The sequence below is a fragment of the Peromyscus californicus genome, unplaced genomic scaffold (genome assembly GCF_007827085.1).
Source record: "Peromyscus californicus insignis strain IS unplaced genomic scaffold, ASM782708v3 Scaffold_3__1_contigs__length_106647218, whole genome shotgun sequence".
Taxonomy (NCBI): Eukaryota; Metazoa; Chordata; class Mammalia; order Rodentia; family Cricetidae; genus Peromyscus; species Peromyscus californicus.
Window position 1 is genome coordinate 67,794,016 of NW_026294551.1, and position 24,820 is coordinate 67,818,835.

Here is a 24,820-nt window from a genome sequence, read left to right on the forward strand (position 1 = left end):
ATGACTAAGAGCTCTTCCTGCACTTCCTGGGACCTGTGTTGTTCTCAGCACCCACACAGCAGTTCAACCACCTGCAACTCCAGTTCCTGGGGATACAAAGCACTCTTCTAGCCTCCTCAGGCACTAGGCATGTGCATGGTACACAGACATATATGCTGGCAAAACATCCACACACATATAAAACAAAAATAAATACATCTTTAAAAGAACTTTATAAAATAAAAATTTCCCAACACAACACAGATAGAGAATGCATACATTGCCATTATAATATAGCCCAACTGTGTGTGTGTGTTGTGTGTGTGTGTGTCTGTCTGTCTATCTGTATGTGCTCCAGTTCTGCTGCTGTTATAATACAATTCAACTATCTGTCTGTCTGTGCTCCAGTTCTGCTGTTGTTAAAATACAGCTCAACTGTCTGTCTGTCTGTGCTCCAGTTCCGCTGTTGTTACAATACAATTCAACTGTCTGTGTATACTCTAGTTCCAGTGATCACAGCTCAGCCCCTTAAAAATAACTGTCCTGCCACATGTATAATTCAAGCACTTAAGAAGCTGAGGCAGGAGGCTGGACAGACATACATAGCAAGCTCCCGGACAGCGAAAAACATATATCAAAATCATGTTTCAAAAAGCTGTCTTGAAGCCGGGCGGTGGTGGCGCACGCCTTTAATCCCAGCACTCGGGAGGCAGAGCCAGGCGGATCTCTGTGAGTTCGAGGCCAGCCTGGGCTACCAAGTGAGTTCCAGGAGAGGCGCAAAGCTACACAGAGAAACCCTGTCTCGAAAAAACCAAAAAAAAAAAAATCAAAAAAAAAAAAAAAGCTGTCTTGAGCCAGGCGGTGGTGGCACACACCTTTAATCCCCAGCATTCGAGAGGCAGAGCCAGGCACATTTCTGAGTTCAAGGCCAACCTGGTCTACAGAGCGAGATCCAGGACAGGCACCAAAACTACACAGAGAAACCCTGTCTCGAGAGAGAAAAAAAAAAAGCTGTCTTGAATGAACACCTTTTTTTTTTTTTTTTTTTTTTTTTTTTGGTTTTTTCCGAGACAGGGTTTCTCTGTGTAGCTTTGTGCCTTTCCTGGAACTCACTTTGGAGACCAGGCTGGCCTCGAACTCACAGAGATCCGCCTGGCTCTGCCTCCCGAGTGCTGGGATTAAAGGCGTGCGCCACCACCGCCCGGGAAATGAACACCTTTTAAGTTTAGAAATGAGCCGGGCGGTGGTGGCGCACGCCTTTAATCCCAGCACTCGGGAGGCAGAGCCAGGCGGATCTCTGTGAGTTCGAGGCCAGCCTGGTCTACCAAGTGAGTTCCAGGAAAGGCGCAAAGCTACACAGAGAAACCCTGTCTCGAAAAACCAAAAAAAAAAAAAAAAAAAAAAAAAGTTTAGAAATGACATTCCTATGCAGAAGCCAGTTATCTAACACAGACACGTAATGTGACAACACACAGGCATTTCAGCAAACCAAGGAACTAAACAGGAGTCACCCCTCTAGGACCAGCTGCCTGGCAGACAAGAAACTATCTCCTCTGCTGCTACTGGTCCATAGCACCCACCTTCTGCCCGTAGACTGCATCCGCTGGCTTCCCGTTGGAATCCAAGCCCCCGTGGGCATAAGAAGAGTTCTTTCCATAAAATCTGTACAAGAGAAGGCAATTTACTTCTCATCTTCAAGGACCAGAAGAGCAGGTACTTAGTGTTCAGGCTTGATACCTATCCACCTCACTGGCAGACTCACAGCAGGGACTCTGTTTGTGCACGATAAATCCATTGCACACACCCGGAGTGGGAACAGTCTCAGTCAGTGAGGTATGTGTGTGGTTTTCAAGTCCCGACTTCCAGGTTTCAGGGCAGGATGATCATGTTGGGAAGGACCTTGGAGTTTGTCAGCAAAGCCAGGCACTTAAAATCAAAGTCAAGTTCCTGCTTCCGCTGAGGATAGCTGCCCTGTCACGGACTGAAGAGTCGGTGCCTTCCCACCTGAGAAGGCAGTGGGCAGTTGTCCTGTGTGCGGGCGGTACGAACTTTCATTCCTTTAGCTCTCCCGCCTATACACTCAAATACCCTGTTTTCACTAAAAGGATATCAGAGAGATGTACAGCCAAATGCCAACTAAAGAATAATCCCGGAAGACATCTGAGGTCAGCCCAATAAACTCTAAAATAAGTGAGCCACGCTACAGCTTTGTATTTTCTATCAACATCCACATCTACCTTTTTGAGACAGGGTTTCTCCTATTGAGCACTGTCTGGAACTCACTACGTAGACCAGGCGTGACTGGAACTCAGAGATCAGCTGCCTCTGACTCCAGAGTGCTAAGATTAAAGGCGTGCACCAATGCATCAGGCAACATGCTACTTTTCACATTATTAAAGGAACTCACTTCAGCAGCCTCTGCTCTCTCCACCAGGCCCCTCTCCACTCCACCCTCGATGGGAATGGAAATGCAGGAAAAGGAAATCGTAGGCTCTAACAGCATTAGTAAGAGAGGTGTGCATGCAGTGTCTTCCAGCTCCAGCCTGGGTTTGCGCTGATGCAGGTTCTGACACCACAAATTTAACTCATTTATAAGGCAGAGCAGAGAAGAAAACTGACATAAAACCCAGCAAGAATTAAGAAAAAAAGGAAGGGTAAAAACATGCAGAGACCTTTTCTGCTGCTGAAAGGTGAATACAGAGAATTTTAAATGCTCTGAAAATCAACATCTATAAGATGAGGCCAGCTTCTGAAACGCTTTACCAAAAGATTGTCAAGAGAAGCAGATACTGTCTTAGAAATGATAAAGCTTTAAAAAAAAAATTCCAGCCTGACTGAAGTAGAAAATATAGTGCTCTAGCCCAGCAAACTCATCTTAGGACTTGTGTGAAAAATCAATCTAAGTCCACATAGTTTTATATACTACAACAACCAAAAATACCAGACAGATTCTAACCACCTTGCTAGTGAATTAATACAGCTTTACAAAGTAAATCTGTGTGAGCCAGGCATAGTGGACACCTTTAATCCCAGCACTCAGGAGGCATAGGCAGGCAGAACTCTGTGAATGCCAGGCCAGGCCAGGCCAGGGCTACCTACCATGGTAAGATCTTATGCTCTTTCTAAACCTCTACTTAAAGGTGCTTATGTGAAGAGTCATCCCACAACACCCCTCCTAGGCACGTGAAAGCACACCTGTGCAGCATGTCCGGGGCCTGGTTCAGCAGGGTGTAGTACTGTCGCACAAACTCCCGCCCGACCAGCAGGGGACTAGGCTTCTCCATAACCATCGCTTTGGTCGATTCAACCTGTAAAACAATACAAGTCAGTCAATCAATTGTAAGAGCCTGAAAAGGACTGACTCACCGTGCTAAGCCAGCTGTACATCATCACTTCAGCATTCCTAAGAGTCTCCCCGCCATGCTCTAGCTACCGTGGAACTCACTGTGTAGACCAGGATGGCATCAAACTCAGAGATTTGCCTGCCTCACCTCTCAAATTCAACCAGTAAAGATTATAACCACACCCAGTAATCTTAAAGTTTAAAAAGGAATAAACATTACAAGAACAAACTAAATCCATAATTTTTACATCCAAATGTATTGTAGTCAGATGAATATGAGGGAAAAAATTGTAAAAACTCATTATTCCAAATATTCAGTTTTCTTAAACTAGAGATAAAACCCCAACAGTACATTTCCCAGCATGCACCAACCCAGTTATTAAGTTCCTAAGCTCACTTAAAGGACTTCCATTTTTGGTTTTGGGGTTTTTTTTTGTTTTGTTTTGTTTGGCTTGGGACGGGACTGTGTTCAAGACAGGGTTCCTATACATAGCTTTGGCTGTCCTGGAATTTGCTGTGTAGACCAGGCTGGCCTCAAAATCTGCAGAGATATGCTGCCATTGAGGCTAAAGGCATGTGCCACTACACCTGGCAATACCTCCACTAACTCTGAGCTCTTTCTTGCTCTCCTGTCCTTGACTCAAGAACAACCTCAGGCATTACAGTTGATGCCCATGTACCACTCACCACACTCTGGTACAGCTGACACAGTTCTAGTATACTAACAACAACAACAAAAAAACAAAAACAAAACAAAAAAAACCCCTACAGGCCAGACGGTGGTGGCACATGACTTTAATCCCAATTTGGGAGGCAGAGGCAGACATATCTCTGAGTTCAAGGCCAGCCTGATCTATAAGGGAGAGTTCTAGGACAGCCAGGGCTACACAGAGAAACTGTCTCAAAGAAGAAAACAAAACACACTGCAGGGGCTGGAAAGACAGTTCGGCCATTGCTTTTCCAGAAGATGGGAGTTCAGTTTCCAGCACCCAGATGGTGGCTAACAAACATGTGTAACTCCAGTTCCAAGAATCCGGCATCTTTTACACATACATACATACTGACAAACACACACATAAAAGAAAAATTTAACTGGGTGTGGTGGTGCATGCCTTTAATCCTAGCTCTCAGAAGGCAGAGACAGGCAGATCTATAAGTTTGAGACAAGCCTACATTTCTACCTTCAGGCAAGCCAAGGCTACGTAAGACCCTGTCTCAAAAAACAAAGCCAAAATAAAAAAAGTTAACCCCTACGGTAGACATCGGGAACCAAACCCGTGCCCCGCCACTGCCATGCCCAAAAGAAAGACTGAAAGGGGATACTAAAGGAGATAAAGCCAAGGTTGTCTGCTAAACCTGCTCCTCCAAAGCCCAAGCCTAAAAATACCCCTGCAAAGAAGGGAGAGAAGGTCCCCAAGGGGCAGAAGGGGGAAGCTGATGCTGGTGAGGGTGCAGAAAATGGAGACGCCAAAACAGAGCAGGCATAGAAAGCTGAAGGTGCTGCAGATGCCAAGTGAGATGTGTGCATTTTGATAACTGTACTTCTGGTGACCTCAGAATTTGAAATACTACTTTTATCAAGTTTTATAAAAACGCAGAATTTTGTTTGTTTTTTTAAGTTATGTTAGCACACAGAACACGTCATTGTTTTTTTGGGGGGGAATGTCTCCCAAGCTGGATTGAAGATGGTTGATGATGGAAAACATCTTTTCCTGATGATTTTGAAAGACTCCTCTTGGCTCTCAGGAGAGACTTCCTGGTGTTGACATATGTGCCACCATGGCACAAAATGCCTTGTGTGGAAAACTCTAAATTCATTTTTGTGTCTTCCTCCCCCTGTACCATCAACATAGACTTAATCCCCTTCAAACCAGAGACCTGTTGGAACCTGACCCCCCAAATTGGTTTTGCTGGTCTATCAGGCAATCTGGACTTTGCAGTGGTATCATTGTGTCCTCAAAAGAGCAGCGGTTCCTTTTATAAAAGATTGTGTGGATCTTCAGACTGATAATTCTGCTGAGTTCATTTCGTTTTCTGAAAGTCAGGGTCGACTTGTGAAAAGTTGGTAAACAGCATCCTCCATGTGAACCGTCAGCCCTCACTCTAAGCTCTCCCCCTTTGCAAAGCACCGAATGCAAGTTCATCGGGTTTTACAATTGCTTTCCGATTTTGGTAGTCTATACAAGAAGAAAGTTTGGAAGTCCTTGTATACTGTTAATGACTGTCTACCCATGTCCTGCCTGAAAAACCATGATTGTTTATGGAAAGTATCTTTAATAAAGCTGGATATGCCGGGCGGTGGTGGCGCACACCTTTAATCCCAGCACTCTGGAGGCAGAGGCAGACGGATCTCTGAGTTCGAGGCCAGCCTGGGCTACAGAGCTAGTCTAGAACAGGCTCCAAAGCTACAGAGAAACCTTGTCTCGAAAAACCAAAATAAATAAATAAATAAAATAAAGCTGGATACAGTTTAGAGAGAAAAAAAAGGTTAACTCTACAAATAAATTCTTAACATTCTCATTAATTTATTGTAAAAAATAAAATAATCAAAATCAAATAGTATACAGTTAACAAGATACTCTTTTACTAAAACTTAACAGCTCAAAATATCATGGAGACTGACAATTAATACTTCCATTTACAAAGATACCTGTAAATCCTCAATATCCTCTGGCATGACCTGGTATATGCAGCAATCTCCCAAGCTGAAACATGGCATCCTATTCATTTTCCCAACTAGAGTTCCGAGATCGGGTGCAGAGTTCACAGCAATAGCATCTTTTTTGCTGTCTTAAGTATATGGTATCCGTGTCTGGCCTACATATATGTCTCTGTGCCATGTGTGCATCTCGTGCCCTGGGAGGCCAGAAGAGGACATTGGATTCTAAACTAGAGCTACGGATGGTTGTGAACTGCCATGTGGGTGCTGAGAATCAAACCCCAGTCCTATGGAAAAGCAGACAGTGCTCTTAACCTCTGAGACATCTTTCCAGCCCCCTTTCAGTTGTATTAATATTTATGTTTAACAGCAGCACAGCATCTACTATGCATTAAAGAAGAAACTGTTTATTCCACTAATTTGGGAAGACATGGGTGTCTTAGCAGCATTATCAGACAAGTACATCCCTGCTAACACTTGGGTTTTCACTGATAGAGCATACTGCTTGCTCCCTGTTTAAAACACAGGAAGGAGCTGGGAAGTAATGGTGCATGCCTTCAATTCCAGCACTCTGGAGGCAGAGGCAGACAGATGGATCCCTGTGAGTTCAGGGCCAGCCTGGACTACATAGTGAATTATAGGACAGCCAGATCTACACAGAGAAACTGTCTCAAAAAAATAAATAAAATATGGGAGGGGAAAATCCTTTACTCAAACTTTGGGTTTTAACCACGAGCAACAGTGCCCATTGTCATAAGCAGTAGTTTACTGTTCAGCCATTTCATATAGAGGGAGAACACTGGAAAGTCCTCTCTCTTCAGATCATGGCAACTTTAATCTATCCCATAAGCATAGCCACTAAAATCTATTATCAAGAGAAAATGTGGTAGTCAAATGGGACATCAAGGTTTGAGTAGGGTGGGGAAAGATGGACTGGTTCTATTGCGTTCTTGTTTTAAGTTTCTACCCTCATCTGGCTCATGCCTGCTTTTGTTGACCTAGGATCTTGGTGTGTTGGCTCAGGCTACCTTCAAATTCCTTGGCTTGGGTAATCCCCCTAATTAGCATCACCATTGCTCAAACTACTGGTGTTTACACCATGCAAGGCTGATTGTCTGTGTGCATGTGCTTTTTTGAGACAGTCTTACACTATGGCCCAGGATAGCCTGGAACTCACAATCTCCCTGCCTCAGCCTCCCAAGAGCTGAGTTGCAACACTGCCCACTTATTGCATTGTTTTTGAATATCTGACCCACTTACTTTATTTCACTAAATTACCCCAAGGGTTGTTCACTGTTCCAACTACAGTTGTGAGATCAGGTACAGCATCTACAGTCGGGGAGCCTGTATGGGTCTGACCTAGTTCCTCTGCATAAACGTTATGGTTGTGTAACTTGGTGATGTGGGACTCCTAACATTGGGAACAAGGGCTATCTGACTCTTTTGTCTGCTTTTAGGACCCTCTTCTTCCTACTGGGCTGCCTCCTCCAGCCTTAATGAGAGGATGTGCTTAGTCTTATTATAACTTGATATGCCATGTTTGGTTGATATCCCTGGGAGGCCTGCTCTTTTCTGAATGGAAAGAAGGAGGGGTGGATCTGGGGAGAGGGTAGATTGTTGGGGGGGCAGGAAAGAGGGGAAACTGCGGTCAGGGTGTAATATATGAGAAAAGAATTAAAAAAGAATCTAGTCATAGCCGGGCGGTGATGGCACACGCCTTTAATCCCAGCACTTGGGAGGCAGAGCCAGGCGGATCTCTGTGAGTTCAAGGCCAGCCTGGACTAAAGAGTGAGTTCCAGGACAGGCTTCAAAGCTACACAGAGAAACCCTGTCTCGAAAAACCAAAAAAAAAAAAAAAGAATCTAGTCAGGACATTTCTGAATGTGACCCAACCAAAACAAACAAACAAACAAACAAAAAACCACAAGTACATTTATTTAAAATATTTTTAATGTATGTGTGCCACACGTGCACTTGGTATTTATGGAGTTAGATAGTTGTGAGCCACCACATGGGTGACAGGAACTGAACACAGGTCTTCTGCAAGAACACCAAGTGTTCTTAACCACTAAGAATCTCTCCAGTCCACTTATTTTGCTTTTGTTAATTCAACTGTGTGGTTTACCAACATGAATGTGGTAGATGATGTGGCCAGAGAAGCCCTGCCCTAGCTGACTGACTATGGAGCAGCTCCAGGTGGCAGCAGGAAAGTAGTCTACCTTCTTGAAGGCTCAGCTGTGAAAAAAAAACTAGTATCTGACACTTTGATCCTAGTCAACGAAGACCACAGAAGTGCATTGGCCCCCGTCTGTCTACAGTATCTAAGTTCAGATTCTGACTCCATGATCTTCAGATTTTCAAGGTAGCAACTGGAAAATTCTCCACTGCCTCCTTAGAAACAGTCTCCATGCTGTAAATTCAGAGCCACTCATAAAGCTACTGAGATACAGATTAATGGTCTGGAGTCCCCTGCAACCTCGGCCATGGTTCTCTCCTTCAGGTGACACTGGCAACCCATGTATATAACACAAAAGAATGCACTAGAACCCCACTCCAAACCACTTTGTGAGCAAACATCTAGCTCCCGCTGAGTTCCTGTCCTGACTTACCTCAATGGACTGTGACCTAGAAATGGGTACGGCAAATAAACTCTTCCCTTAAAACACACACACACACACACACACACACACACACACACACACACACACACACACACTAACTGAACATCAGGGATTCTCAGACATCACAGAAGGTCATGGTGGCACATACTTGTTCATCTCAGCTGAGGCAGGAGGATTGCTGAGTTTGAAGTAGTCTACATTTTCTTTCCCAGCTCAAACATGAAGCATGGATAACACAGCGACCCCTGAGAATGCTTTTATCTCACTCTTAAACTAGTCAACTCTCAATTCTCTGAAGCAGATTAACTATGTAGCCCAGTCTGGCCCAGAACTCATTCTCCTCTAGCCTTGGCCTCAAACGCTGGACCTCAACAGGCTATCAATTTCTGTCCAACACAAAACAATTATGAAAAACAAAACAGTTAAAGCAGATTCCTTCTAGAAATACATCTGCAGTCATTGTTCCATGGTGGCAAATGGAGACCTAATGCAAACCTGTGAAAACCGTCAAGTTCTATGAAAACACAAGCTGGAGGCTCCAAGGTTCCCCCTCACTCAGCCAGAGCTCCGTTACATTGTGTCCTCTCCAAAGAGCTTTTAGAAATAGCTACAAATACGACACATACACACCTCCCCCGCCCCCCCCCCCCCCCCCCCCCCCCCCCCAATCCCCAACGTAACTAACAGGCGAGCGATAAAGCTACCAAGATCAGCACCAGGAAGCAGGCCAGCTGGATGATTCAACTGGAACCAGCAAGTCTACCCACACCCAGGGAGGCCTAGTCTAAAAAAGCACAGACGCCCTGTCCAGAGAGTGCAAGCAACAGGCCGCCTTGAGGCCACCCCTACCACTTTCTCCCAGGAGGGTAACTTCTGGGGAAGGAAATGAACCGTACCTTTAAATCATTATGATTTAGGGAAACCAGAAATGAAAGAAAATTAGCTTAGGAAAGATGAAAGGTTAGGCCATTTTCAATTAACAAAGTTTAACATTCCAATGATTTTTTTCCCCAGAGCTGAGGACCGAACCCAGGGCCTTGAGCTTGCTAGGCAAGCGCTCTACCACTGAGCTAAATCCCCAACCCCCCAATGATGGTTTATAATCAGTTTTTTATTACTGTGTATGCCAATGCACGTGCATGTATGAATGAAACATCCTGAACCACTAAGCCATTTCCCCAGCCCTCAACTTCATTTTTATTAAGCAATCTGAAGAGCACCTAATCCTTCAATAAACTCAGTCACTGGAATTAAGGCCCACTCCAAAAGATGAACAGTGAGATGCTTGACACAGCTGGAGGCCAAGAACCTGAGACTGGGTAAGACATGGATCTAGAGGAAAACCAAACACTGCAGTTAACACAGCAATAAGAGGACTCCTCATGACATTCTGCTGTACTCGTAGATCAGTCAGTGCCTTGCTCAATCAGCTATCATGAGAAGCTTCCTTCTGCAGCAGATGGGAACAAATACAGAGACCCACAGCCAGACGATGTGCAGAGAGTAAGAGACCTTGGAACATTCAGTCCTAAATGGCATGTCTCCATCAAATCCCTCTCCTCAGGGCTCAGGGAACCCTGCAGAAGAGAAGACAGATTCTAAGAGCGGGTGGAGACAGGAGATACCAAGGAACAAGGCCTTCCAGACACAACAAAGCTGACCCATATATGACCCCCAGACTGTGGCAGCATGCACAGGGCCAGATGGGGGTCTGTCTTGAGAAGGAAGATGACACAAAGCTCCACCCCCTAACTCAGAAGCTATCTCTAACTGATAACTCCTCACAAAGGAAAAATTAATTTTCTTTAGTAAGTCTCATATAATCACACTTATAAGGGCAGGCCCTATGCCCAGCAGTAGATGGCCAACACAAAACGAACTCAATGGTATTTCTGGACATTTTTGGTCTCACAATGCTTTATCTGTTTATCTAGGCTTTTTTTTTTAGCCTTACAGATCTTCTGCTTATATATTATGGTTTCCAATTTTGTTCCTATGGGTTTTCTCTGTGTGAATGTGTATCTCAGCATCTGTGTTTCTTGTGCTTTTTTTTTGGGGGGGGGTTTCTTTTTTTTCCAGTTTGATTTGTCCTATTCTGGTTTGTTTTTATTTTATCTTATTTATTATTATTATTATTGATGCTTGTTTGTATTCTAATGAAAGAGAAAGAAAAGGTGTAGATTTGGGTGGGTGGAAAGTGGAGAGGATCAGGGAGGCACTGGGGAAGGGGAACCATAATCAGAATATACTGTATGAGGTGCTGGCACGTCAAGCAGCCGCCGGGATGGATGTGTTTCTCATGATCTGGCCAAGGAGTCGAGTACCATGTTCAATTAAAGCGCATAGTCGAAAGCATCCTCAAGCGGCCCCGGACGAGCAGCAGCTGTACAAGGATGACCAGCTCCTTGATGACGGAAAAACTCTGGGCGCAAGTGTGGCTTCACTAGCCAGACAGCATGGATACAGGCCCCAGCCACAGTGGGCCTGGCCTTCCGAGCAGATGATGCCTTTGAAGCCCTGCACATTGAGCCCTTCTCCAGCCCTCCAGAGCTTCCGGATGTGATGAAGCCATAGGATTCTGGAGGCAGTGCCAATGAACAAGCTGTGCAGTGAGGGCCCCAAGCCCATCCCCCCAGAGACCCATTCCTCAAAATAAAGATTTGGCTGTCCAAAAAAAAAAAGGATATAGTGTATGAAAAAAATCTATTTAAACAAAAGAAACTCAATCACAAAACACACAGGGCTGCAGGGGTGGGAGTCGGAGGTAAAGTGTTTACCTGGCACAGACCTGGAGTCAGTCTCAGAACCACATAAGAAAAGGCAGTAACACACCACACACAAATCAGTGATTTCTTGTTTAGCACCTATTTCCTACTGGCTGGACTGATGGGCTTACAAGTTTCACATAAACTTTTAAAATGTCTCACTTGACCTCAGGTTACCTGATCCCATGATCTCTTTGTTGAAATGGACAGTGCCACTTAAGGCTCCTCCCCTAAGTCCAGACAACCACCAGTGTCCACTCTACTTGCTGACACATGGGGAGTAGGAATGACGAAGGCCAGACACCCCCCATTCAAAGTTTCAACAGCTCTGCTTACTCTTTCCAACAAAATCAAAAATAGCATGTCAACAGCTCACTTTAAGTGACAGTTTTAAGGGGCTTTTTTAAGCAACATGATATAATAAATTACTATTCAGAATGAACGGTGGCGAGGAGCATGCTTGGCATGAGCAAAGCCCTGGGTTCAGTCCCCAGCACCAAAGACAGAAAATCATGAAAGAACAACAACCCAGCTTGGAGATAGAGCACTTGCCTAAAAAGGCAGGCCTGAACAATTCCAGAAGAGCACGGCGGCACATAATTAAAGCAGAACTGGCAATTCCTAGGAAGTACCAGATGCACAAACAAAACACTGAAGATTTATCACTTCTCAGGCAAGATCCCCAAGCATGCCACCTCAGTCAGGAGTAGGTGCTGGCCTGCTAAGATGGGGCCTCAAAAGAATAACCTACAATTCTTTCTTGGGCTTATATTCAAAGAACTCACCCATGAGCATAAGACAAAAACAGACATGGAAAAAAAGTCTTTTATCTTTGTGTGCGTGCGTGCGTGCGTGCGTGCGTGCGTGCGTGCGTGCGTGCGTGCGTGCGAACCTGGTCTGGAACTCACAGAGATCTACCCGCCTATCTCCTAACTGTTAGGATTAAAGATGTACACCATCATGGCAGCTTTATCATTTTTTACACTTATTTAGTATGTATACATATATACACACACAAGCACCCACATACATGGGGGTCAGAAGACAACTTACTAGAATCTACTCATTTGGGGGGTGGGGTTCTTTTCAGACAAGGTTTTTCTGTGTACCTGTGCCTGTCCTGGAACTCCCTCTGTAGACCTGGCTGGCCTTGAACTTAACAGAGAACCTCTGCCTCCCAAGTAATGGATTAAAGACATGGGACACCACTGGCCAGAAGGAATTCTTTTTTTTTTTTTTGGTTTTTCGAGACAGGGTTTCTCTGTGTAGCTTTGCGCCTTTTCCTGGAACTCACTTGGTAGCCCAGGCTGGCCTCCAACTCGCAGAGATCCGCCTGGCTCTGCCTCCCGAGTGCTGGGATTAAAGGCGTGCGCCACCACCGCCCGGCTCAGAAGGAATTCTTTAACAAGCAATGCAAAGTATTAACTACCCTCTGAATAGTGTCAAAGTGTCATTTTAACTATTTTACAAATGTATCAAAAATAGTAAGGAAAAAATAAAAATGTTATCAATTGTGTTTGAAGATTATATACATTGTATTTCAATGTTTGAAACCAGGCTCTGAGAACTGAAACAATGTCTTCCCAGGACCAGAGTAACTTTGTTACAGACGTCAATCTCCTTATTTAAGAAGCAAGCAAGCTGCTGGGAGGTGGTAGGGCAGGTTTTTTTTTTTTTTTTTTTTTTTTTTTTTTTTTTTTGGTTTTTCGAGACAGGGTTTCTCTGTGTAGCTTTGCGCCTTTTCCTGGAACTCACTTGGTAGCCCGGGCTGGCCTCGAACTCACAGAGATCCGCCTGGCTCTGCCTCCCGAGTGCTGGGATTAAAGGCGTGCGGCAGGTATTTAATCTTAGCACTTGGGAGGCAGAGGCAGGCGGATCTACAGAATGAGTTCCAGGACAGCTATTCAGAAAAACCTTGTCTCAGGCTGGAGAGATGGCTCAGAGATTATGAGCACTGGTTGTTCTTCCAGAGGTTCTGAGTTTAATTCCCAGCAACCACACGGTGGCTCACAACTATCTATAATGAAATCTGGTGCCCGCTCCTGGTGTGCAAACACTATATACATAGTATATAAATAAATCTTTCTGAAAACGATTTAAAAAAGAAAGACCTTGTCTCGAAATACAAAAAAAAAAAAAAAAAAAAAAAAAAAGCAAGTGATCTGTCTCCTAAATTCTTTAGACTCCCTACCTGCCACAATCCCTGGTGAAAGGCTAATTTTAAGCTGAACAGGTAAAATAGCCAGTTAATTAATGCAAGGAAGAAAATACTTTTAAATTGAGTAACAGAGAAGCAGCCAGGTTTCAGGGTATATATGCGTTTAAGCCCAGCTACTTAGAAGACCACGAGTTCAAAGTCTGCCTAGGCTCCAGAGTTCAAGACCATGCAGGGAAAATAAGCAACTCCAATGAAAAGAGGACTGGGAACACAGCGAAGTCACAGTGCTGGCCTAGCATACCCAAGACCCTGGGCTTATTGCCCACACCACAGAAAGAGAAGTATGGGGGGGGGGGGGTGATTATACCAACAAAACATTAACATACAAATAATTAAAAATTGGATAGGATAGCCAGGCAGTGGTGTCTCACATCTTTAATCCCAGTTTGGGAGGCAGAGGCAGGCAGATCTCTGTGAGTTCAAGGCTAGCCTTAGTTACAGAAAAAAACCCTATCTTAGAGGCCAGTATGGCCTACAAAGTGAATTCCAGGACATCCATGAGAGGTTACACAGGGGAACTGTTTTAAAAAAAAAGTTCAGATAGTACTGGGCACAACTCAAAGAATAAAAATTAACAAGAGGAGCTGGGGGTGCTGCGATTTAGCATTTCAGAAGGTTGAAACAGATCAAATTCAAGACTAGCCTGGGAGACAGAAATCCTACCTCAAAACAAAAATAAGCTAGCAGGTAAAATAATTAAGGAAGAAAGCTTTGTTTTGTTTTGTTTTTGCTTTTTTTCGAGACAGGGTTTCTCTGTGTAGCTTTGCGACTTTCCTGGATCTCTCTGTAGACCAGGCTGGTCTCGAACTCACAAAGATCCGCCTGCCTCTGCCTCCCGAGTGCTGGGATTAAAGGTGTGCACCACCACCGCCAGGCAAGGAGGAAAACTTTAAGAAAAGCAAGACAAATTAAAAAAAAAAAAAAAAAAGGCTTCAAAACATTCTTCGAAACCAGAAGTCTATACACTTTAATCCTAGAACCTGGGAGACAGAGGCAGGGGGAGAGAGCACTAGAGGCCAGACTAGGTTATAGGCGGCCCTATCTCAAAACAAAACCCCAGCTGGTATGGTGGCATAAGTCTTTGAGAGGCAGAGGCAGGCAGCTGAAGAACAGCCTGGTATACAGAGTGAGAGTTTCTCACAAAAAGCCATAAATCTTAGCAGCCTTAGTGTGTATATATATATACATATATATATACATATATATATATGTATATATATATATGTATGTATGTATATATATATATGTATATGTATATATGCCTACAAACTCAGATTCTCTCCCTAGAGTTAAGAGTCTGGACTTAATAAAGAGTGGAAAGGAAGGAAAACACAATAACCTGACACATGCTACCTCACCCTCCCCACACCGTCAAGGTACCACGAGCTACAGTGCTATGGATGCCATGGAGATTGTGGTACAGACCTCTGTGGTCCTCACCCAAAGCCATAAACTCAATTCAGTCATAAGACAGACCCAAATGAGATCCTAAGTGTCAAGGTTGTGAAGGACAAAGAACAGAAACTCACATGAGAAGAGATAAAGGAGACAAGACTAAGGGATGAGGCACCTCAGGTGGATCCTGAAACAAGAGAAAGGACATTTGCAGAAGGACCCGAGGAACCAAAATAAAGCCTATGTCAACAGGGTTTCACCAGCTTCACTGGTTTTGAGAAATACACATTTGACTGCATAGGACGAGGTACACAGATCTGTGCTGCAATTCCTCTCTAAATCTAAAACTATCTCAAATACTAAGTTTTCCAGGAAGAAAAACTACAAGTACCAGCAAGCTGGACAATGTGCTTTACTCTCCCGCAGTAGCCCTTGCCCATTCTAAAGTTAGCAGAGAACTATAACCCATGTGTGGCAGCCCACACCTTAAAGAGCCCAGGCAGCCTGTGCTAGACAGCAACACCCCAAAGTAAAGGGATGCAGCTCAAGGGCAGAGCACTAGCTCAACATGCACAGGTCCTAGCTCTGGTTTGATTCCAAGTATCACAAAATAGAACATCTAACTAGATCAAAAGGTACATTACACTCAATCCCAAACAACAGTTCCTACTCCTTGGATCCCACAATGCCAGGATTTTTTGAAGATGGGAGTGGGGCGAGTGTCTCATGTAATCCAGGCTAGCCTGACTATGTAGCCAAGCCTGGCCCTGAGACCATTTTTCAAACACCTGAAGTACCTGGGATTGTGGTTGAGTGAGAGTCCATATTAAGTCCCAATTTCAGTCCACCACACCAAAGCAGCCACTTAGTGACCAGCCACCAGAAACGGATGCCTACAATGATGTACCCCAATTCAAGACACATGGCCCCTCACTGGCCTTTTAATCTTTTTTTTTAAACCTAAAATGCAGCACATGCTAAAGAACATCACTACAAAGCCAAGACCTCCCTCCCTAGGCTGCAGCTTTCTGCTTTATATATAATGCAAACCATGCATTACAAGTATTCCTAGCTCTTAACCCTATCACCTAGCTATAGCAACTCATGTTCCCAGAAAAAGTCACACATTTAAAAAACAAAAACTAGCCGGGCAGTGGTGGCGCACGCCTTTAATCCCAGCACTCGGGAGGCAGAGCCAGGCGGATCTCTGTGAGTTCGAGGCCAGCCTGGGCTACCAAGTGAGTTCCAGGAAAGGCGCAAAGCTACATAGAGAAACCCTGTCTCAAAAAACCAAAAAACAAAAAACAAAAACTAAGAATAGCAATATTTCTAGCCAATGGACACCGGTCACTAACTACAAGTGGGGTGACAGCTGCCAAATCTATTCAATTCCTGGGCTTGGGCAGAGGTCCCCCCACTAGCCGAGACAGCTACAGGGGAAGGGGGACATGGCAGATCGTTTTTTAATGGGGGGGGGGAGACACAGGGTCTCACTGTGTAGCTCTGGCTGGCCTGTAGTTCACTATGTAGACCAGGCTTGCCTGGAACTCAGAGAACTCCCTGCCTCTGCCTCCGAGTGCTGGAATTAAAAGGTGTGCATCACTAGACCCAGCTAGAGCTACCTATTTGACAATTACCCCCTCTGTAAGTCAACAATGTGATATAATTGAAGTATATCTTCTATGTGAGTACTGAAACTTTAAAAAAAAAAAAACTAGGCAGTTTTATTACATTGACAAAAAAAAAGTCGAGAAAAAACTTGGTTTGGGTCACAAATTCTCAGCTTTCTATTAAACACGTTAGCATTGAACTCATTCATTGAAAATATCATATGCAGCCAGGCATTGGTGACACATACCTTCAGTCCCAGCAGAGGCAGGCAGATCTGAGGTCAGGCCTACACATCAAGAAACCTTGTCCCAAAACAAGACGACGTAACTCCAACAACAGTAGCCTCTGGGCACCTTGGAAGGGAGCAGCCCAAGGTTTCTATCACTGCTTCAACTCCCTTCTTTCTGACAGTAAGCTAGAGAGTCAGTTTGTATGTTCCCGTTCCTGCTCTACTAACCATCTGTCTGAGGCCAAGCGCACAGCTCTTTCCAACACGTGAGGATGAAATTAACAAAAGTTCCCCTCATTTAGATAATTTCACCTTAATATATCTGACCTCAAGCAGTTAATAAAACTAGTTGGACTCAAACTTCCCAGGCTAAAGGCAGGTCACTACCTTATTTTTTTTAATATAATGAATTACTAACATTCACCTACCTGCCTGCAGATTAACTGGAGCAAGTTCCAAGGAAACAATGTTATATTCAGAAGCAATCCAGTAAATTCAGCACTCACCCTCACCATGTTTGGTTCTTTATTGCCACTTTGTATTCATTTGGAAAATAGAAACACAACATTGAACTTCTATGGTTTTTAACTTTTGGCAAGGGTGTGTGCCTTGAGAGCTAGACTACAACTTTTGTTGTAGTCTTTTTTCGGTTGGAAACATCTGCCATGACTTGGATCTACAAAATAACATGTTTTATAAGTCCTGAGTAAAGGTGACCTAAACATTCAAAAATATAATCAGCACACAAAAAGATAGGTTGATCACAAATCTTTGAAAACATCTTTGCAAACTCTAGGAGTCCAGCCAAATAAGGGCTAAAATAAATAGCTGAGCTGGTCTTGGTGGGATACACCTTAACTCCTACACTCGGGAGGATCTGAGTTCACCCCGGTCAGAGCTCCACAGTGAGAAGAAAAAGAGTTGATCATAGATGGTTTTGGCAGGAGACCTAATGCTATGCTTGCCAACAAATCCAATCAGTGATTGGGTCCCAATTCACAATCACTGGACACTGGACACCATCCTTTCCCCAACAATTTCAGCTGTGACTTATTTGTGGCTCTGGTAGACCTGGGGCTTCCTGTATTCCATGCCAAGGGCTCCACCTCTGAGCTAGATCCAGGGTCCTATCCAATTTCAAACTTTAACCTCAACTCCAGTGAGAATTTAAATTTTTCGTTTCCTTGAACTATAATCTTCTCAAAGGTTTTTAATCTAAGTTTGCTCTGATTCAAAACGAAAACATTAAAAGTTAAAAGGGATCTGGAAAAGTCAAGATCTAGTGTCAGACAGAGCCTGACTTCCTGCTGGCGGGAATTTCCCATTACCTCGAGGTGCGTTTCGGACATGCTGAGGGGCACACTCGTTCGTTACATTACACTGGCTGTATTTTCTTCTCTATTTTTCCCAGAAGCTAACCTAAAGGCGCATCTATCAACTCTCCAAATAGAAATCCATCTAGTATCGAAGAAAGCCAAGTCCTCCTTTGTCATTCAAAACCTCTCTTGCAACCTCGTTCTGAGTCCGACACCGGCTCGCACAGATGCCACCGCAGGTCTTTTCAAGCTGAGGTTTACACCCAGGTTCAAGAGCTCAGTGGTCAAGGGTGTACCGCAGCCACGCAATCTACAGTCCCTTCCCGGCGGAGGGCCTTGGTCCAAGTCACCCACCTCCGTTTCCAGGTCACTGTACCTACCTGATCGCGCCCAGGTGACCGGGAAGGGCGGGAAAGGAGGAAGCCCTCAGCATAGTGCAGTAGCACACAGTGGGATTTGGAGAGATAAAGTCTTGCGGCTGACTGTCCCTGCACCACTGAACCCTTGATCCCGGGGTCCCGCGCCTCCGCTCTGCAGACTTGGGAGGCGCGATCGCGCTCTCAGCGTGGGGATCCCCCCCCACCCCCATCCCCAGATCCCGAAGGCTTCCTTGGGATCCAGGCCCAGCTACATCAACCCGCAGAGCAGGAGCGCGCCGGAAGATGTGCGTGGAGCACGCGGGCCACCCAGCCGCGTGACGCCCACCGGGGGCCCCATAAGGCCGTTGGCGCAGCACACCACGCGCGGGGCCCAGGGCGCAATCAGGAGGCCGCGCCGGCCGTTGGTGGGGGTGGGGACGCGCCGCGCGGCCTCCCCGGGCGCCCCGCTCGCGGCCCCAGCTCGGCTCCCGCCCGGCCCGCATCGGCCCCGCCCCACCCGCGGCCCACGTACCTGCGCGGCTGAGCGGGAGGACCGGGCTGCAGCGCGGGAGTAGGTGGCGGCGTCCCTCGCGCGATGCCGCGGCACGCGTGCCCGCCGCCAGCTATATAGCCGCGCTCAGCCCAACCTGCTGCTCCCGGCCGCTCGCGGGGACCAATGGCCGCCCCGCCGCCGCGCCCCTTGGTTGCGATTGGACGGTGCCTTCGTCCAGGGGCCGGGCTCCTGAGTGGCTGCCGCATCTGCCTATGACTACGGGATCCAGAGCCCAGATGGACACGAAGCCTCACCAATACTTGAGTGAGCTGTGAAAACGGGGGCGGGATGCCCTGTGAGCGACACCCAGACAGGCCAATACTTGTACACACCCGCTCTCATTGGCTTACATAGCTTCCTCTGGGCGGAAACCCGCGGTTCAGGCAGGAGCGGTTGATCCACAAGGTGGGGCCCGTGTACTTTGGGGAAGTAAACCCCATGCAACTAGGAGGTGGGCGCGGGGGAGCAAGGAAGCCACCAGCCAATCGCAACGCCAGCTGAAGCTAATTGACAGGGAGGGCTGGACCTCTCCAAAGACGGCCCCAGGGCTGCCGTGCCCTCCGGGGCGGTTAAGAGGATGTGCTAGCTGCGCCTTCCGTTCGCTTTCCTTTCTCTTCCTCTCAGATCGAGTTCTGTCCCCGAGGACCCCCTCTCCTGCCTTCCCTGGCGACTTTGGTACCCGGGATCTAAGTGACAAAGTTTCTTGGTTTTTGTTTTGTTTTTCCTCTTCACATCAAAACTTTTTTTTTTCTACATGCGTTTCGGAAGAGCCCTCACTGATGACCCTTAGCATTAGTCAGCACGAAGGCAGTGGCCACAGAGGACAGCGAAATTGGCTCGGGCAGGATACTCCAAAGCATCCGGTGCAGCAGCCTCGCTGGGAACGCGCGTGTCCCCCATGGCTTTCCAGCAGGTGGTGCACGAGTGGCCCGTGGACGTTTTCAGGTTTTTCCTTCTTTTTGATTGGAGGGACAAGATCCCCCCACTCGGATCACCCTCAGGCCTGCGTGCGCCATGGGGGTGCGTCACCGCCAGCCATTGTCACATGCTTTTCTAATTGAAATGGGAACTTATCCAACTCTTAGGCAGACACGCCTTAAGTTCCCCTACAAACGCTCCAGGGACCAAGTAGCACTTCCTACTGTCCGCAAATCGGGGTTCTGTGAGCCCTCTGTTTTGCCACTATGAGCTCTTTAGTAGAGCTGCGGTCCGAATTCTAGGTACAGACAGGACCCTGATCTGTGTTCCCTGGGATCCCTGGAGGTGGAGGCAAGGGGAGAATTTTAGGTCACCCTGGGCTACATACAAGCAAATCTTGCATTCATTTGTTTTGATTTTTTTTTAAAGGCTTTTTGAGACAGGATCTCCCCTTGTAGCCAATGCTGACCTGGATTTGCCATGTAGACCTCGAACTCGGCGATCCTCCTGCCCTAACCTCCTTAATACCGAGAATACAGGCGTTAAAGTGTTACAGCGAATTTCCGAAAAGGGAACACGTGGACAGTCCTCTAGTGCAAAGGAAAGACTCAGAGCCAGCCCAGCCCAGGCTAGAAGGAAAAGAGAACCATGCGGAACCTGGAACTCTGGAGGCCAGAAGCCAAGTGAAAAGTCGCTAGTGACCCCTGGGGCCCGGCAGCCCGGCATCTTCTGCCGTGACGCAGCGGGAGGCTTCAAGGTGCCTGTCTACAGGTGGCCCGCGCTGAGCCTCCAGTGGGAACCGACTTCTAGGACGGCAAGCGCCAAGCCCTAGGATACTTAGTCCAGCCAAGGAATCAGAGAACTTTGACAGATTTTCACAAGGATTTTTTTTTTTTAATTGCAATTCTCGCTCTCCTGGCTGCTTTGCCTTCCTTTCATTCTTTATTTCCTTCCTTTTACTTTTTTTTTTTTTTTTTTTTTTTTTTTTTGGTTTTTCGAGACAGGGGTTCTCTGTGTACCTTTGCGCCTCTCCTGGAACTCACACTTGGTAGCCCAGGCTGGCCTCGAACTCACAGAGATCCGCCTGGCTCTGCCTCCCGAGTGCTGGGATTAAAGGCGTGCGCCACCACCGCCCGGCTTCGTTTTACTTTTTTAACAAAGTCTCACTTCGTAGCCCTTGCTGGCCTGGATCCCACAAAGATCCTCCTGATTCTGCCTCTGCAGGGATTAAAACAGTACACCACCACAGCCAGCATTAAAAATAAAAAATAGCCGGGCGTTGGTGGCGCCTTTAAAGATTTTTTTTTTTTATTATGTATACAGTTTTCCATCTGCACATATCCCTGCAGGCCAGAAGAGGGCACCAGATCTCATTACAGATGGTTGTGAGCCACCATGTGGTTGCTGAGAATTGAACTCAGGACCTTTGGAAGAGCAAGCAGTGCTCTTAACCTCTGAGCCATCTCTCCAGCCCCTGGTGGCGCCTTTAATCCCAGCACTCGGGAGGCAGAGCCAGGCGGATCTCTGTGAGTTCGAGGCCAGCCTGGGCTACCAAGTGAGTTCCAGGAGAGGCACAAAGCTACACACAGAAACCCTGTCTCGAAAAACCAAAAAAATAAAAATAATAAGTTTTAAAAAAAGTTGTAAAGATGTATTCCTAAAGGGAGAATAAAGATACATATCTTTCTATTGTTTGAGAGTTGTATCCATGCATGTGAAGTGTTTTGATCAAGGCCACCCTATTCCCTCTCCTCCAATCCCAAGGGGGTTTTTGTTTGATTTGGTTTTTGATTTTTTTTCGTTGATATTGTTTTTCCTACTAGGTCCACTTAGTACTGTCTATATGTGCGTGGGTGTAGGGGCATCTACTGGAGCAATTGTAGCCTCTCAGGTGGGACTACCTGAAGAAAACCGACTCTCCCTCTCCTGTGGCCACCAGCTGCCAATAGCTCTGCAGTTAAGGGTGGGACCTTGTGGAACTTTGACTTGAACTTTTCCAGGTCTTGTGCACGCTGTCCCTGTCATGGGTCCATAGATGCAGATGCCCTGATGCAGTCCTGAGTCCTCTACTCTCTGTCTCTTACACTCTTATATTTTTGGTTGTGAGCCTAGCCTTTAACAACGGAGCTATCCCTCTAGCCCAGCCTCTCACATTCTTTTTGCCCCCTATTCTTCAAAGAACCCTGAACCTTGAAGGTGCACAGGTGATATAGACATCCCACTCAGGGCTGAGAACTCCAGCCTTTCATTCTAGTATGCTGACCAAATTATGAGGCTCTGTGTTAATCGCCATCTACTTACTGCAAGAAGAAACTTCTCAGCAAGAGTTACAAGATTCACTAGTCTGAGGGTGGCACACAGGGCCTGAGGTCCTCTATGTCAACAAGGGCTTACTACAGTAATCTCTAGGGCAGCCCTGTTTGTAACAGAGGTAGAAGATAAAGGCGGGGCCTGGAATTCCACCACTCCCAGAGGCTGAGACAGGAATACCATCTCAAATTCAAGGCCAACCTGGACTTGGTAGGGAAAATACCTCAAAGAAAGAAAGAAAGAAAGAAAGAAAGAAAGAAAGAAAGAAAGAAAGAAAGAAAGAAAGAAAGAAAGAAAGAAAGAAAGAAAGAAAGAAAGAAGAGAGAGAGAGAGAGGGAGGGAGGGAGGGAGGGAGGGAGGAAGGGAAGGAAGGAAGGAAGGAAGGAAGGAAGGAAGGAAGGAAGGAAGGAAGAAAAAAACCCAACCCTACCCAAACATCTGGCTACATAAAGAGACATAACACTGTAACAGACACAATAACACAACCTCCACTTCCAAAGGATAGTCACCAAAACATCCAGATCAGAAGAGGGCCAGTCTACAGGTACTATTATAGAGGTGTTTAAGAGAAAGCAAGTGAAGGAGGAAGAACGGGAACATTATACTGGGCACAAGACTGGACTACATGGCAGAGGCTCCCATGGAAACACTGGACAGCCTGGGTAGTCCAGGACCATCCATTCCTGTCTGTCCACTGGGCTTGCCCGGTGATGATTGAATTTGAGTCACAAGAAACAGTTAATGATTACTGATAGTGGGATGAACTCTGTCCCAGTGGAGAAGGCAAGCTTAGTTTTCATTCTGTACCCTTTGGTACTGTGGGATTTTTTTTTTTTTCTGTTGAATTTGTTATTTTGTTTGAGTCATGACCAAACAGTCCGGCCTTTAACTTCTGGTCCTCCTGTCTCCACCTTCCAAGTGCCGGGATAACAGGCATGCATCACCATGCTCAATTTGTGGGTGTGCACAAGCCGTGGCCTGCCTCGGAGGCCAGAGGACAGTGGGACAATAAGTAGTTATTCTGTCCTTCCACTGTTGGGGACCTGGGGAGCAAACTCAGATTGTTATCATCACCTGGGCCCGGGATATAAAGATCTTTTTGTTGTTGTTTTTAGACAAGATCTCACCATGTAGCCTTGGCTGACTGGAACTTAATGTGTAGACCAGGCTGGTGTGGACTGCAGAGTTCCACCTGCCTCTGCCTCCTGAGTGCTGGAATTAAAGGCGTGTGTCTTCACTTTGGGTCTGGGATTAGGAGTTTGAACCCATCTTGAGCTACATAGTAAGACTTCATTCTCTCTCCCCCCCTTCCCTGCCCCCCATCAAAAGAAAAGAAAAAAATAGTAAAGTAAACCAGGGCAGCAAGAACTTTTTTCACTATCTAATGACCAGAGTTTGATTCCAGGAACTCCCATCACGAGAGAACCCACTCATGAAAGCTGTCCTCTTTCCCCAAACACATGACATGGCAGACATGTGAAAACTCACACGTACAAAATAAGTAAATGTAATCTTTAAAATGAAAAAATAAAGCGGGGCAGTGGTGGTACATGTCTTTAATTCTATGTCGGGGGGGGGGGGGGGGGGGTGTCTCTGGAGTTTGAGGCCAGCCTAGTCTACAGAGCTAGTTCCGGGACAGCCAGAGCTACATAGTGAAAGCCTGTCTCCAAAAAAATGAAAATAAGTAAAAATTAAAAAAAAAAAACTAAAAAAAAAAAAAGGAGAAGAAAAGAAAAAGAAAACCCAATAAATAAATAAATAACACCCTCCCCCTTTTTTTTCAGAGACAGTCTGGCTGAATCTATCAAAACTTCAAATGATAAGACACTTTCGCCGGGCGGTGGTGGCGCACGCCTTTAATCCCAGCACTCGGGAGGCAGAGGCAGGCGGATCTTTGTGAGTTCAAGGCCAGCCTGGTCTACAAAGCCAGATCCAGGAAAGGCGCAAAGGTACACAGAGAAACCCTGTCTCGAAAAACCAAAAAAAAAAAAAAAAAAAAGACACTTCCTCACATACAAATTTATTCTACATGGGATTTTAGGGCAATATATATGGTGTCACTGTAACACTAACTGCACTGAGACCAGAAGCACTTGCATGTCCGTCAGGTGGGGACTCTGTCAGTGAGGCATGTCAGGAGCAGGTAACAAGAAGGCTCACAGCAGTAGCTGAAATAAAGATGGCGGCGTCACTTCTCCCAGAACAAGTCTGGGGCCATCCGTGCTTGGCACTGGCTCTGTGGCTTTTGCATCAGCCTCTGTGGCATTTCTGTCCTGGACAGATAGATGGGAGGTCCTTGTTCTCTAGAAGTCAAGAGTAGAACTGGGGAGAGGAGACAAGAGAGTGGTTTCGGTTCCCTTAGTGAGGGATGCAGATATTTGCCCAGTAGCCTCCCAGCCAGACTTCTCAGCCAGAGCCCAGGCACTCTGCACTCAGTGGGCCACGGCTGTGCCCTTCCCAATGAGGCTTAGAGCTCAGTGTGGGACTGGTGTGCAGGGGACGGGGACCTATTTCTTGGACACCATGTCTTAGCTTTCTGGACAT

The 24,820-nt window shown here is 46.1% G+C and overlaps 1 protein-coding gene and 1 non-coding gene across 3 annotated transcripts in view; both read right to left on the reverse strand.

The window, feature by feature from the left end:
* Positions 1–19,161, reverse strand: part of G3bp1 (G3BP stress granule assembly factor 1) — a 38,531-nt gene extending 19,370 nt beyond the window's left edge. Inside the window, exons 1-3 of one of the 2 annotated variants that reach the window (XM_052757641.1) lie at positions 19,028–19,161; positions 3,175–3,287; positions 1,560–1,641 (exon numbers count right to left, since the gene is read on the reverse strand). In XM_052757641.1, coding sequence (XP_052613601.1) covers positions 1,560–1,641; positions 3,175–3,269 — 177 coding nt within the window. In that variant the 5' untranslated portion in view covers positions 3,270–3,287; positions 19,028–19,161. Of the gene's footprint in view, positions 1–1,559; positions 1,642–3,174; positions 3,288–18,516; positions 18,652–19,027 lie in introns of those variants that run through there. The other variant, XM_052757642.1, reaches the window with a different exon arrangement.
* On the reverse strand, positions 6,744–6,883 carry LOC128123565 (small nucleolar RNA SNORA29). The gene has a single exon (XR_008222740.1). It is a non-coding gene; the product is annotated as a small nucleolar RNA SNORA29 (small nucleolar RNA).
* Positions 19,162–24,820: the final 5,659 nt, after the last annotated feature.